Source organism: Urocitellus parryii, chromosome 10, assembly GCF_045843805.1.
Source record: "Urocitellus parryii isolate mUroPar1 chromosome 10, mUroPar1.hap1, whole genome shotgun sequence".
NCBI lineage: Eukaryota > Metazoa > Chordata > Mammalia > Rodentia > Sciuridae > Urocitellus > Urocitellus parryii.
In genome coordinates, this window is record NC_135540.1 from 1,973,521 (window position 1) to 1,985,712 (window position 12,192).

The 12,192-nt window shown below is 46.7% G+C and overlaps 1 protein-coding gene across 1 annotated transcript in view; it reads right to left on the reverse strand.

Moving 5' to 3' along the window:
- Positions 1-1,128: 1,128 nt before the first annotated feature.
- Trpc3 (transient receptor potential cation channel subfamily C member 3) overlaps positions 1,129-12,192 on the reverse strand; it is a 41,198-nt gene continuing 30,134 nt past the window's right edge. Inside the window, exons 9-11 of the mRNA XM_026411749.2 lie at positions 11,766-11,849; positions 3,946-4,021; positions 1,129-1,902 (exon numbers count right to left, since the gene is read on the reverse strand). Of these exons, the coding sequence (XP_026267534.2) occupies positions 1,760-1,902; positions 3,946-4,021; positions 11,766-11,849 (303 nt within the window). The 3' untranslated portion in view covers positions 1,129-1,759. The remainder of the gene's footprint in view (positions 1,903-3,945; positions 4,022-11,765; positions 11,850-12,192) is intronic.

Genomic DNA, 12,192 nt, shown 5'->3' on the forward strand with positions numbered 1-12,192 from the left:
TCTGAGGAGTGACATAAAATACACAAAATTTGAAAATATTTTTAATTTTTTTTGCTTTTTAAAATTTTTATTCTAAAATGGAAAAATGTTTAAGACAAGTACTATTAGCACAAATCAGCATAAAATATTAATAGCATACAAATACTATTATGCTATTAGCATAAAACAAAAGTTAATGAAATAGTCTACAAAGGTAGCAAAAAATTAAGAAGTAGAAATTAAGAAGCAGAGAAGCAGTCTTTAAAGAGCTTTATGTGGTCTTATTTAATTTTTTTTTTTTTTTTGCAGTGCTAAGTGCTGAACCCAGGGCCTCCTGTCTGCCAGGCAAGCACTGTACCACTGAGTCACACCCCAGCCCCGAATGCTGACTTGGTCTCTAGACAGCCCTCCTGGTGACAGGGATGAGGAGAGCATCCGGTGTCAAACTCTCTGAGCTGTGATCACAATTGGTGTCCCTGAGAAGCTTGAGAGCATCCAGGTGAGGAGACTCAGGGTCTTGAAGTCACTCTATTGGAGATTGAAACCTAGCTGGTGACAAAAATCCTGAGTGTTTTGCAGTCTGTGAAGAGACCACAGAGCCCGTGGCTGACATCCCCTTTCCTATCGGAGTCACGTGCCCAGTGGACATTACCAGCATTCAGCTCAGCTGTGCAGGACGTCCAGCAAGGTCCCTCACAATCTAGGTCAGGTAGGAAGAACTGAAGTCCTTTCATAAGAAAAAGATGTCAATCATGGGAGATGCCAGTGACAACAGAGCTGCCCCCCGGGAGGCCACCGCATGGTGCCTGGCACTGTCTTTCCAGGCCTAGTGGCTCCCACCCCTTCCCATCAGCTGACCACCGAAGCCCAGAATGCAACAAGTGAGCAAGACCCAAAGTCAGGTGTTGGAATCTTATTTAGCACTGAGGCATCGGATGTAGAAATGAGAAGGTCATCATCAAATAACAAACCCATCTGCCCCCAAACTTGAAAAAAAAACTCGCTTCCCATCAACTGAATTCACATTACTCACAAACAATGAGTCAGAGACCACAACAGAAAGCAAATGTCATCTATTTTAGAAAAATCTTTAATGTGTTGTTTCGGACAATCCGATGAAACTTAAATCTGTAATGTGTCTTCCATTAACCAACCTCATTGTTAAATTCTCACTCAGGGCTCATTGGTCCTGGGATTATCAGCAATGCCTAAAATTCTAAGAAAATAGGTCATAGTTCTCACTAGGTCATAGCTGATTGTAAAATTTCTTCCATTTCTATTTTAAAAAATTCAAACTCTTGAGAAGTTGGACATGGGAAGGTATGCTACACAGTGATGAATTTTTATTTGTATTTTATTGGCAGTTCAGTTCACTTGGCTTCAACATTTATTGAGCACCTACTATGTACCAGGCACTGTACTAGGTGCTGGAGACACAAAGATGAATAAGACATAGTCCTGTCTCCAAGGAGTTTACAATCTCTTGGAGGCAAACAGGTAGTGCAAAAACAGAGTATATTCTAAAATAGACAAAACTGTCAGTAACATAGTAATATTGGGCCTTTAAATACAATGGTATATTGTCGTTTGTAATGTCAAGGCAGACAATGAAATGCGTTTTCTTGTGATAAAACTGCAAAATCCTTAACCCTAACCTTTGAAGAGTCACATGATAAAGGTAGTTGCTACTAAAAACGTACACCAGTTTTTCAAGTATTTCACACTTAGAAGCGTTATTGCCACATCTGTGCTGCGGTGCACCCCCAGGCTCCAGCCGCCGTCATTCACACCTCAGCACGCTGGGACTCAGCTTCTCGCTGAGTTTGTGGATCAGAATGGCCAGCTCCTCGGTCGCTTGGCTCTTGTCCTCCAAAAGCTCATACCGAAGGCTGGAGATGTCTTGCTTGATTTCTTTTAATTCACCTGTAAGTATTTGTATTAAAAAATATATAAAATTGGTGATTCTCTTTGAATTTAGAAAAGAACAAAATAAAACTCATGTGACTTGAATACATTTGCTTCCTAAAGTCTCCCAAGGTTTAAGAAATATCTGTCTTCACAAACACACTGACCTTTGCTCAAAGCTATAAGAACAGTCCAGCTATGCCTGCAGGGCTGAAGCCCAAGCATGGTCCTGCAGCTAAACCCAACATTTTCTGTTTGTTTTATTGTGCTGGATCCGACCCTGGGCCTCTGCATGCTGAGCAAGCTCCACCCCAGCCTTTAATGCAGGGTCTTCTTGGTTACCTGACTACAGAGCTGCCCTCTTCATCTGCCCTCCTCCCTCTGTCCCACAGACCTCAGGTCCACACTCATTGGTCATCTCTCCCATTTCCAGAATCAAGGGGAACCCACGCAAAACTGACCTTCACTAAAAAGAATCACTCTATCTAAGGGCCTAATGCTCCCATAAATAAGCAAATTATAAATCAGAGTGGAAAGGGGAAAGGAATGGGCGGAAGGGGCTGTTTATTAGGGCAGACAAAGGTCATGAGCTTGGAGCCGGGGAACAGGTGAGCTTGGGGCAGAGGTGGGGTGAGGGGTTCCGACACCATGCCACTGGCCACGGGCAGCCTCTGTTCTCTGGGGAGGACAGGAGGATGTCGGCATTCAAACAAGGCCGTGCCGTGATTCTGCCTGGTGGTGCTCGGAGCAGAGGGAGATGGCGATGAAAACCTGGATGTCTTGGAGATGACAGGCTCCGAGGGACTTGATGAAAGCACTCTGGTGCTTTTTGTGTTTTGTTTGCTTTTGCTTTTCTGTGGTACTGGGAACCAGACCTAGGGCCTTATGTGTGCTAAGCGCATGCTCTACCCCTGAACTACATCCACAGCCCATGTGAATTTCCTCACGTTATTGGGTACCATGGTGGACCGCCCTGCTTCTCGCTCCTACCCTACCCTTCCTGGTACGCAGAGACTACACATCAGTGCTGCATTTAGTTTATCATTTATTTGATGAAAACTTACTTCATCTAAGACCCTGCATGAGCTCTGTTATCAACTTTCTTATAAGAATTTTGTCCAAAACTCAATCTCATTGATTTTCCTCCTTTGGGCAAGCGCTTGATAAATGCTACTTGTTTCTGAAGCTCTTATGCCCGTCAAGCTCCTCCCACTTTGCTCCAGTTCTGTCTTCCAGGGGTGGCCATGACACAGCCGAGCAGGTTTCTGCCTTCCAAAGCAAACACCCATCCCACTTCTTTCTCCCTGACACTGTCTAGGTCAGCCCCTAGTTGCTGGTTCTCAGTCGCACATTCACAGACTTCTTTTCTGCACATATGAACCACTGGATTGGCCCCGACTGGCAGGGATCTCAGATGGATCAGGTAAAGGCTCCACCGCCCACAGCGATGCCAAGGCCAGCCTTTCTCCTCTCACCCCCGTCCACAGATCCATGCATGTCTCAGGGGAAGGGACACTTTCTGTTTTCAGGAAACTTTTTCCCCAGGTTTATTTTTTCCAACTCTAGGCCTGTGCTTTGGATCCGCCCCCAGCTCTAAGGCTGTGCCCAGGATGCGCCCTGAGAAGGAGACACTTAGGCAGGAAGCCAGTGGGCACAGTGAAGTTCACGACAGGAACTTCAGACAAGGCAAATGGATTTGAGATTTGTTTCCAGATTAGACAGAGGCCTCCTGGAGAGTGAGGGGTCCATCTGAGGGGCCCCCATTGCTCCTCTGCCTGCATCACTGGAAAATGTCGAGTCTCGTGTGAACTCACTGGAAATGGAGCAGACACCATGGAGGACCCCGGGTCAGGAGGTCGGCCATCTCCAGGGGCCAAGAATCTTGGGCACCCTGAAGAGGGGAGACTGCTCTGCACAGCATCTAGATGCCGTTCGCTTGGAAGGTGGCATGTTGGAGGGGCAACAGGAGACTGTCCTGTCGATCTTGGGGGAGCCCGAGCCGCGCCCTGCTGTGGAGGCTCCCCGGCCTCCGTCTCGGAGGACGGGCTGCTCGGGGCTTACCTTCATTCACCTCGTCGTTCTCCTTGTCCACTTGCGCTTTCAGGACATACCGCTTTATCAGTCTCTTCATTATCTGCTGTTGGGCAAGGAGAAGTGGTCAGTGGTCACACAGCCCTGGACACTGCTCCTGGGGGGCCTCCCATGCCTGGAAGAAGTTCTCAGAACTAGGGACACAGTACCCAGGCCTCAGACCCCCACCCCCCTTGCACCTGTCTGAGACTTCACTGCGTGACCCACGAACTTGTCTTTATGCCTCGGAAATGGAAGAAGCTTTACAAAACGCTGAGTTGGAAGATTTCAAATCATGGTTTCTCTTCCAAATAAGAAATGGTTTCTCTTTCAGGTGCACTGACACTATATTATTCCCATAGACAGACACTGCCTTATTCACACTGTTACTGCAGGCTCAATACAAAGAATTTGGAAAATACAGAGAACAGCAAAATAAATAAACAAAACCATTGATAATACCACTATCCCAAGATAATCGCTGTTGTGACTTTCACATATGTCCTTCTAATAGCTTTTCTTTAAATTTTATATATTCATAATTATTGCACGTATGAAATTTTACATTTCCTGGGTATCATGCTATATCCCAGGCTTTCCCCTCATAGCAATATATGTCACTGTTATTCTCCACTCTAAGTAAGGGTTCTTATAGGGTAATGATTTGTCCACATTGAAAAAAACTAGAGTCTTCATTCATACCCGGAACACAAAAATTAATTCTAGTGCATCTTAAGTGTGAAAGACAAAACCTTCAAGTCCTTAAAAAAAGTGTAGGAGAAATATTTATTTCAAAGTGGAACTGGACTTTCAAAAAAGATAAAAATTTCCCACGGTAATGGAAAATATTGGTAAGTGTCCTTAGGACTCTAGATCTCTAGATCTGAGCACAGGGCAGGCCAAGCCGCAGAGCGGGAGAACATCCTGGCGGGACTTGTAACTGACAAACAGTTCGTATCCAATATGTGAAAACACGTGTAAAAGCTGTGACTCAACAGGGAGACTCAAAAGAGCGAAAGGCAGACAGGCGCTCGCAGCCACGGGAACATGGACGCCAGCAGGCCCACGGAGCATCCACACTCTTTTCTGTTAATTAAATTTGGCAACGCCAAGAGGTGTTGGGAAAGACGGGGGCCAACGAGGACCCCCCTTTCCTGGACAAGCCACTTTGAGAGCAATGTGGTCTCATCTTCTGAAGCCGGACACTGGCGCGCCTTCGTGCAGAAAGCGGGAAGGGCCCAGGGAGCCGCACGGTGGAGCCAGAGGCAGAACAGACGCAGCCCTGGCCTGACCAGCGTGGGTGACGGGAAACAAACAGCAACAGGAGACGGACAAGCCAGTCACGGGGGTGCTCACTGCGGTGGGTGCTCACTGCGGTGCCCAGGAGCACACTGTGAGCCCCACACGGCAGCGGGAGGAACCCAAGAAGCACAACGTGGAAGGGAGAGTCCAGCTGCCGATCAGGGAGCATGAGACTGTTGTTACGAAGCTCAATAGGAAATAAACCTATGTTTTAGGACTGTCTGCATATTTAATAAGCCTATAATTTACAAAGAAAACTAAAGCAAGAGGATTAGAAAACCAAACTCCAGGATGGTGGTAGCCCCTGGGTGGAGGCGGGGCAGGGCGGAGATGCACAGGAGCACAGAGTGGACCCATGACATCCCTGGTTGGTTTCCCAGTGTGCACACAGTGGGTTTCTGAGTGTGCACACAGTGGGTTTCTGAGTGTGCACACAGTGGGTTTCTGATTATGCACACAGTGATGCTTGGCAGCTCAGCATCGCTACATGAGTCAAATACCACGCTTCCAAGGTAACAAGAAACGGGGAAAGGCCTGAACCGAAACTCAGTCACAGGGAGATGGAAATCAGGGACCTTCTGATGCAAAGTCACCCTGGTTCCTCCAAACACCTGCTTGGGAGAATCACAACAGACCAAGGCAGAGCCACGCTGTGGGCAACGCCCACTTCACCAGTGACAGCAAAGCAGAACACCCGTGGGGGGGTGTGGGAGCTGGGCTGGGCTCCCGTTGGCTCACAGACACGCTCATCCTTTGGTCGGCGAGTGCGCACTGAGAGCCAGCTCCGGGCCAGGCTCTGTGCCAGAGACAGACAGGGCTGCCGCCACTCTGGCAAGACTTCTTACCTACCCAGCACAACTCCCTGAGGGAGGTGAGCGTATCAGGGATCTAAGTTGAGAGAAGAGTGAGGTGGATTTAGCTCATCTTTACAACAGTTCAGAGCAGCTCGCTAAATGTCCTTCAATGAAGGAAGGAACAGACTCAGTGGCTTCTTCACGCTGGGGAACATTCCACAGCAGTTAGAATAAGAACTGCGAGATACGTGTATCAATGCAGACAACAGTAGGAAGATAAGCAAAGACAGCAGGGGCATGTGACGCTCATACAAATTTCAAAAAACCTAGTGCATAATGTTATGGATGTATCTATGTGGGTGATAGATATCTAAAAGTGTGCCTGGGCAGAGCGCACACGTGACTTCCAGGTAACCAGGGTGTCTGGGAGGACGGCAGCTAATGCCATAGAGCAGGGGATTTAAGTTGCGTCAGAAATTTCTTACAAAAACTATCCAAGAGTGTTTTTGTTTTGCCAGGGATATGGCTCTTCCACTGGGGCTGGCCTCCACTCAAGTGCTCGGGTGGTCCTCCTGCCCCAGCCTCCAGCGTGGCTGGGACCACAGGCACTGTCACCATGCCTGGCTTAGAATATGGCAAAAGCATTTGTCAAGTCAAGGTGGCAGCAGCACAGACACAAAGAGAATACTCGTGATACTTTTCTGTGTTTGAAAAAGTCCATAATCAGCTATTTTAAATGTAATAAAATTAAAACTCTTCAACCATTACAACAAATAGTTGCTGCCTTGCCTTTCCTGGGCCTCTCCAGCCCGGGCGGCCACGCTGCCTCTTCAGCAGCCAGAGCCCTTCAGACCTGGTGGACCTAGTTTTCATGTAGACACGGAAGGCTGAGAGGAGCTGGGAGGGAAGGGCTGTAGGTGGTCTGCATGAACCACTAAGAAAACTTTTATTTGTAAATCCTACCTCTGCAAAAAGTAAAACCTCTTGAGATGAAGGGGAAGCAGAATGTGTTTGGAGCAAGGAGTGTCTGAATTTGAATACAGGCCTTTATTTACAAGTCCAGAGCTCAAGACACTGAATCTCTAAGCTTCCTTTCCTCATCTCTATAACGGGGCAGTAAAACTCAGCCCAGAAGGAGCTGTGCAGAGGAAACAATGCAGTGCATGTAAAAGCACAGGTTCTGCTGGAGAAGGTCAGCTACAGTTAGGGTGCAGACTAAGATGTCACCGCTCACGTTTCCCGATGCAACACTCTCTCAAATACTTACATCAAGTTTTCTGAAACTATACGTAGGAAGTCTACATAGTCTTCCACCCACTGCCAGAAGGGAAAGTGGTAGGAAAATAGAAAGTTTATGGTAAACGGATGGAGCTGGAGAATATCATGCTAAGCTCATAAGTCAATCCCCCCAAACCAAAGGCCAAGGTTTTCTCTGATATGCAGATGCTAGCTCACTGGGGCTGGGAGACAGAGTTACCTTAGCTTAGGTAGGAGCAGGGGTGGGGGGGTAGGAAAGGCAGTAGAAGGAAACACATCATTTCCTATGCACATCCATGACTGCATGACTAATGTGATTCTACAACATGTACCATTAGAAAAGTGAGAGATGATACTCCATTTACGGATGATACATCCAAGTGGATAAATGTGTTCTACAGTCATGTTTAAATAATTAGGGCACGTTTTTTAAAAAAGAAATTCCTGTGTGGTTCAAGTTCCCCAGAAATAGCCTGAACAAAGCTCATCGACTTCCCTCACTGCGGGGAAGAAAGGAAGGCGAGCTGTTGTCACCTGTCACCTCCTGCCTGCTAAAGGCTACAGCTTTCCCCTTCAATGTCTGGTGTGTTTTTAGCTGGTCCCACATCCCACAGAAACGCCACTGTGATTTTTCCAGCTTAAACACCCCTGTGCACCAAGCCCCAGCCCCTCTAGGAGGCAAGAAAGGCCCTGGGTTGAACTGAACCCCTTGGTCCACGGTGCAGGGTTCCTGTGAGTCTCAGGAAGGCCGCTGGTCTGGGGCAGCTGCCGAGGCTCTCCCTTGGGACTCCCCCTGTGGCAACAGCTCCTGAAGGGGATCCCCCGTCACCCTCTGAAGCAAAGTTCAGAAGGCGAGCTGCCAGACCTGAGTGGTGACTTACAGGTGTCTACCTCGGTGCAGAGAGAATGTGACAGTGTATCTTACAAAGCAGGGAGCCCCAGGAAATGACTCCCTTACTGGGACTCTGAGTTTCTTATGGTCATCTATGCTTCTGTGCAGCAAATGCTGCTTGTTTGTCCTGATAGTCAGAGTGCTACAAACGACCAGGAAACTCACATGTAACAAGTGAAAGTGCCGTTTAAAAATTTACCTTTAATACCCCGAATTAAATTGACCAAAACAGATTTATTGGATTTGCCTCTTTGGGTCCAATTACTGACTAACTACAGTAGCCTGTAGATTAACATCCCCACTCCTCAGACCTCCAGGAGTCATCTGCACTTCTTGAGGACACTTATGAGTCACATTTCCAGAGGACACTGTGACTTTATGGTGTAGACTACGGATTTTCTCTGTCCAGGGAGTGGAAGGCCTGGAAAGAGATCCCCAAAGCTGAGACTGAGGGGTGGCAAGGTGCAGACCCGGCTGGTTCTCCTTGCAAACAAAACCAGGTTCCTTCCCAAATCCTCCACTGAGACAGGGAGAAGGAACAGACGTGGGCGGGAACAGCTTCCTCCCCAAGGAGCCAGCGCCTCTTTTCACTCTCTTTTGTCCACTAACTTTTGTTTACTAATTCAAACTCAGGCTGCTGCTGCTCAGTACCATCAGGCCCTCACCTGCCCTCCCCCGACTTCACTCTCCATCTGCCTGAAAGCTGGACTTAAATCTTCTTCTGGGAAAGATTCCCCCTCCTCTCTCCCAGGCCAGGATTTCACATCTGTCATGCCTGGGGACAGAATGTGGGCTCCAGGACGGGTCTGCTCAAGCCAACCTTAGGAAGATAACCCTGTCTTCCATGAGATTCTCCAACTCTATTTTCTTCATCTTTCACTTCTCAACAAATTTATTGCACTTGGCAAGATATACGCAAGCTCTAAATCCTAGCTACCCATCACAGGGTGTTTTATTTTCGCTATTGTTAGTCTGCCTTTTGACAGTTTAACTTGCAAACCTCAGGTACTGAACCCAAGAAGATAGAAGAAAAGAATGACCACCTCCTGAATTATTTTTGTTGTTGTTGTTGTTGTTGTTGTTTAATGTGGTGATGGGGATTGAACTCAGGGCCTCACGCATGCTAGGCAAGTGCTTTACCACCGAGCTGTCTCCCCAGCCGCCCCCCACCCCAAATTCTTGAAAAGAAAAGAGAATTAAATGTCCATTTTCTTTTAGCCCTTTAGTGGTTGGTGTTTGGTGGTTCTGTGTGAATGGTACCACATTAATCCTAATTAATATGAGCAAAGACGACTACTTACAGGACTCCAAGAGACCAAAGCAGACCTGAACCAGTGGAAAATCACCGTGTTCTCAAAAGGAAATGAGGACTTCATAAGGTGCCAGTCCCTGCTGTATGCAATGCCCACACCTGTGATCCCAGCCACTCGGGGGCCGAGGCAGCAGGGCAGCAAGTTCAAGACCAGGCTCAGCAGCCTGCAAGATCCCAAACACAGCACAAAGGGCTGGGGTGCGGCCCAGGGGTGAGCACCCAGGCTCAACCCCCAGTACCCAGACACAGTGCCAATTCTCCTTAAGTAAACATCGATCTCAGTAAAAATACCACCAGTCTGTTTGTGAAGTAGACCAATCAACTCCAAAATTCAAAAGGACAGGAGAAAGAAAGAGAGAGGGGAGGAAAAAGAAAGAATAGCAAAAATGGGGGTTCATTTGTTTGATTTTGTTTTAAACTACAAGAATTAAAATAATATGGTCAAATTGCATGAATAGACAGAATGGAAAAGCTAGAAATAAATACAAATAGAGACCAGAATTTAGCAATAAAAGCAGGATTTCAAATCAGTATAAAAGAAATATTATTCAAACACACTGAGCTATGTAATCATCTGGAAGAAAAAATGAATTTGGATCCCCACCCCACATATTATGCTAAAATATATTCTACATGGCTGAATATTTTCACATAAAACATGACAGAACTTAAGAAATAAGGATGGGGAGAAAGCTTGTTAAATGATCTCAGATGGGAGAAGATCTTTTCAAAGACTGCACGAATCTCCGACCTGATAGACTTGGGAAGGTGACTGCAGAAATAAGAAATCACACTTGTGAATGTCGACACACAACAAATTGGCAAAAACCTTCCCAACTCATAACACAACAGCTCATACCTTAAAATATTAAGAATTCCTCTTAACTTATACCAAAAGCCATCAAGAAAAGCAGGTAGACATTGGGTCCTAAGAATATAGAACACTAAACATAAAATCAAGGTCAAGTTCACTCAAAGTAAAGGTCCAGCTCATGCCCAGAAGCCATTGTCATAGGTAAGACAAGACCCCAAGCCCTCGCCACACACTGTTTGGTTTAGGAAGGAAACAGATACTCTCCTACGTGTATCGTGAGTGTCAATGTTACAAGCTCCACCAAAATCAGCTTGATAATGACTAAAAAATTTAAATACACAGATACTTAACCAGAAAATTCTCCACATTTGCACGTTTGAAATGTCAAGTACATGAGGTTGTTTCTGGAAGTATTACTTATTAATACTGGCATTAAATACTGGCAATACCCTCTCTCTCAGTAGGAGCTGGATGAGATAAACAAGCACACCGTATGGGATGTAATGTGACCATCCAAAGAATGGCTGTGGTAATCAGTGAGCCAATCAGTTCTGCAGAGTCCCCTCCTCCAGGAGAGCTGTGTGAAGGTGGGCGTGTCACTCTCCCAGCATCACCTGACATCATCACTTCCTCTGTCCTCAAGACACCCCCCCCCCCCCCCCCCCCGCACACCAGAATCTAAAGACTCAAAATGAGGCCAGCTGAGGAACAGAATTCAAGGGTCACAGCCAACAGTAAATGCATAGGGTGTTGTGTTTGTTTATTTGGGTACTGGAGATTGAACTCAGGGGTGATTAACCACTGAGCCACATCCCCAACCCCTTTTATTTTTATTAGAGACAGGGTCTCACTCAGTTCCCTTAGGGCCTCGCTCAGTTGCTGAGGCTGTCCTTGAACTCACGCTCCTCCTGCCTCAGACTCCTGAGCTGCTGGGACTACAGGCCTGTGTCACTGCACCTGCCCGAAGGTATTCTAAAGCAGTGCCATGGAAGGAGCACAGCCTGACCACAGTCACCTGGAAGATGGGTTGCTCTGGAGAAAAGCCTGCAGAAACAGTCCGATTTTCAAACTGTGAGAGAGGTATTTCTCTAATACACCATAACTCCTATTTCTTTGTCCAGTTCAAGGTTTATGCAACATGCTTTGGAAATTATAGCAACATTTTGCTTTCAATATTGAGAAAAGAACTCTTCTTCCTCAGCCAAAAAAAAGGGGAGGGGGAGAAGGAGGGGGAGAGGGAGGGGGAGAGGGAGGGGAAGGGGAGGAGCAGTTAGACTGATTTCTAAAGCCCCCTCCAACTAGAGTGTTCTTTTCTCATCTTCTCTGTTCCCGTCTTATAGCGCCACTGGCTATGCGTGCGCGCGCGCACACACACACACACACACACACACACACACAGAATCACACACAGATAAAGAGAGATGTCTAAGGAGTTCTTACCTGATAACGAGTTGGCTGGTTGAGAATGCTGTTAAAACTGTGTGATTCAAAAACTCTTGAGTTAGACTGAGTGAAGAGGTTTAACTAGGAAAAAATACAATTAACCTAGTAAATTAGAATACATTCATTTGGAATCAGAAGTACAGTCTCTCCTATTCTCCTTGGTAACATTTCTGAGGAACACCTTGTGGAGGGTGAGTTTTCTATGTGACTTCATCTAATTCCAAAGGCAAGCTCTAAGGGGGACGCGTACTCACACTGGTCCAAGTGTTGGCAAGATGGGCGGAACAGAACTGCTGGTTGAGAACACGTTTTTTAAAAGTTGGCTCCTACTGGGCACAATTTTCCCTGGGACCTGGTCTTGATCAAAATGTGCACTTGGCTCCTGGCAGCGCAGTTCCAGGGAAGCAGTTCAGTCGGCTGCTGG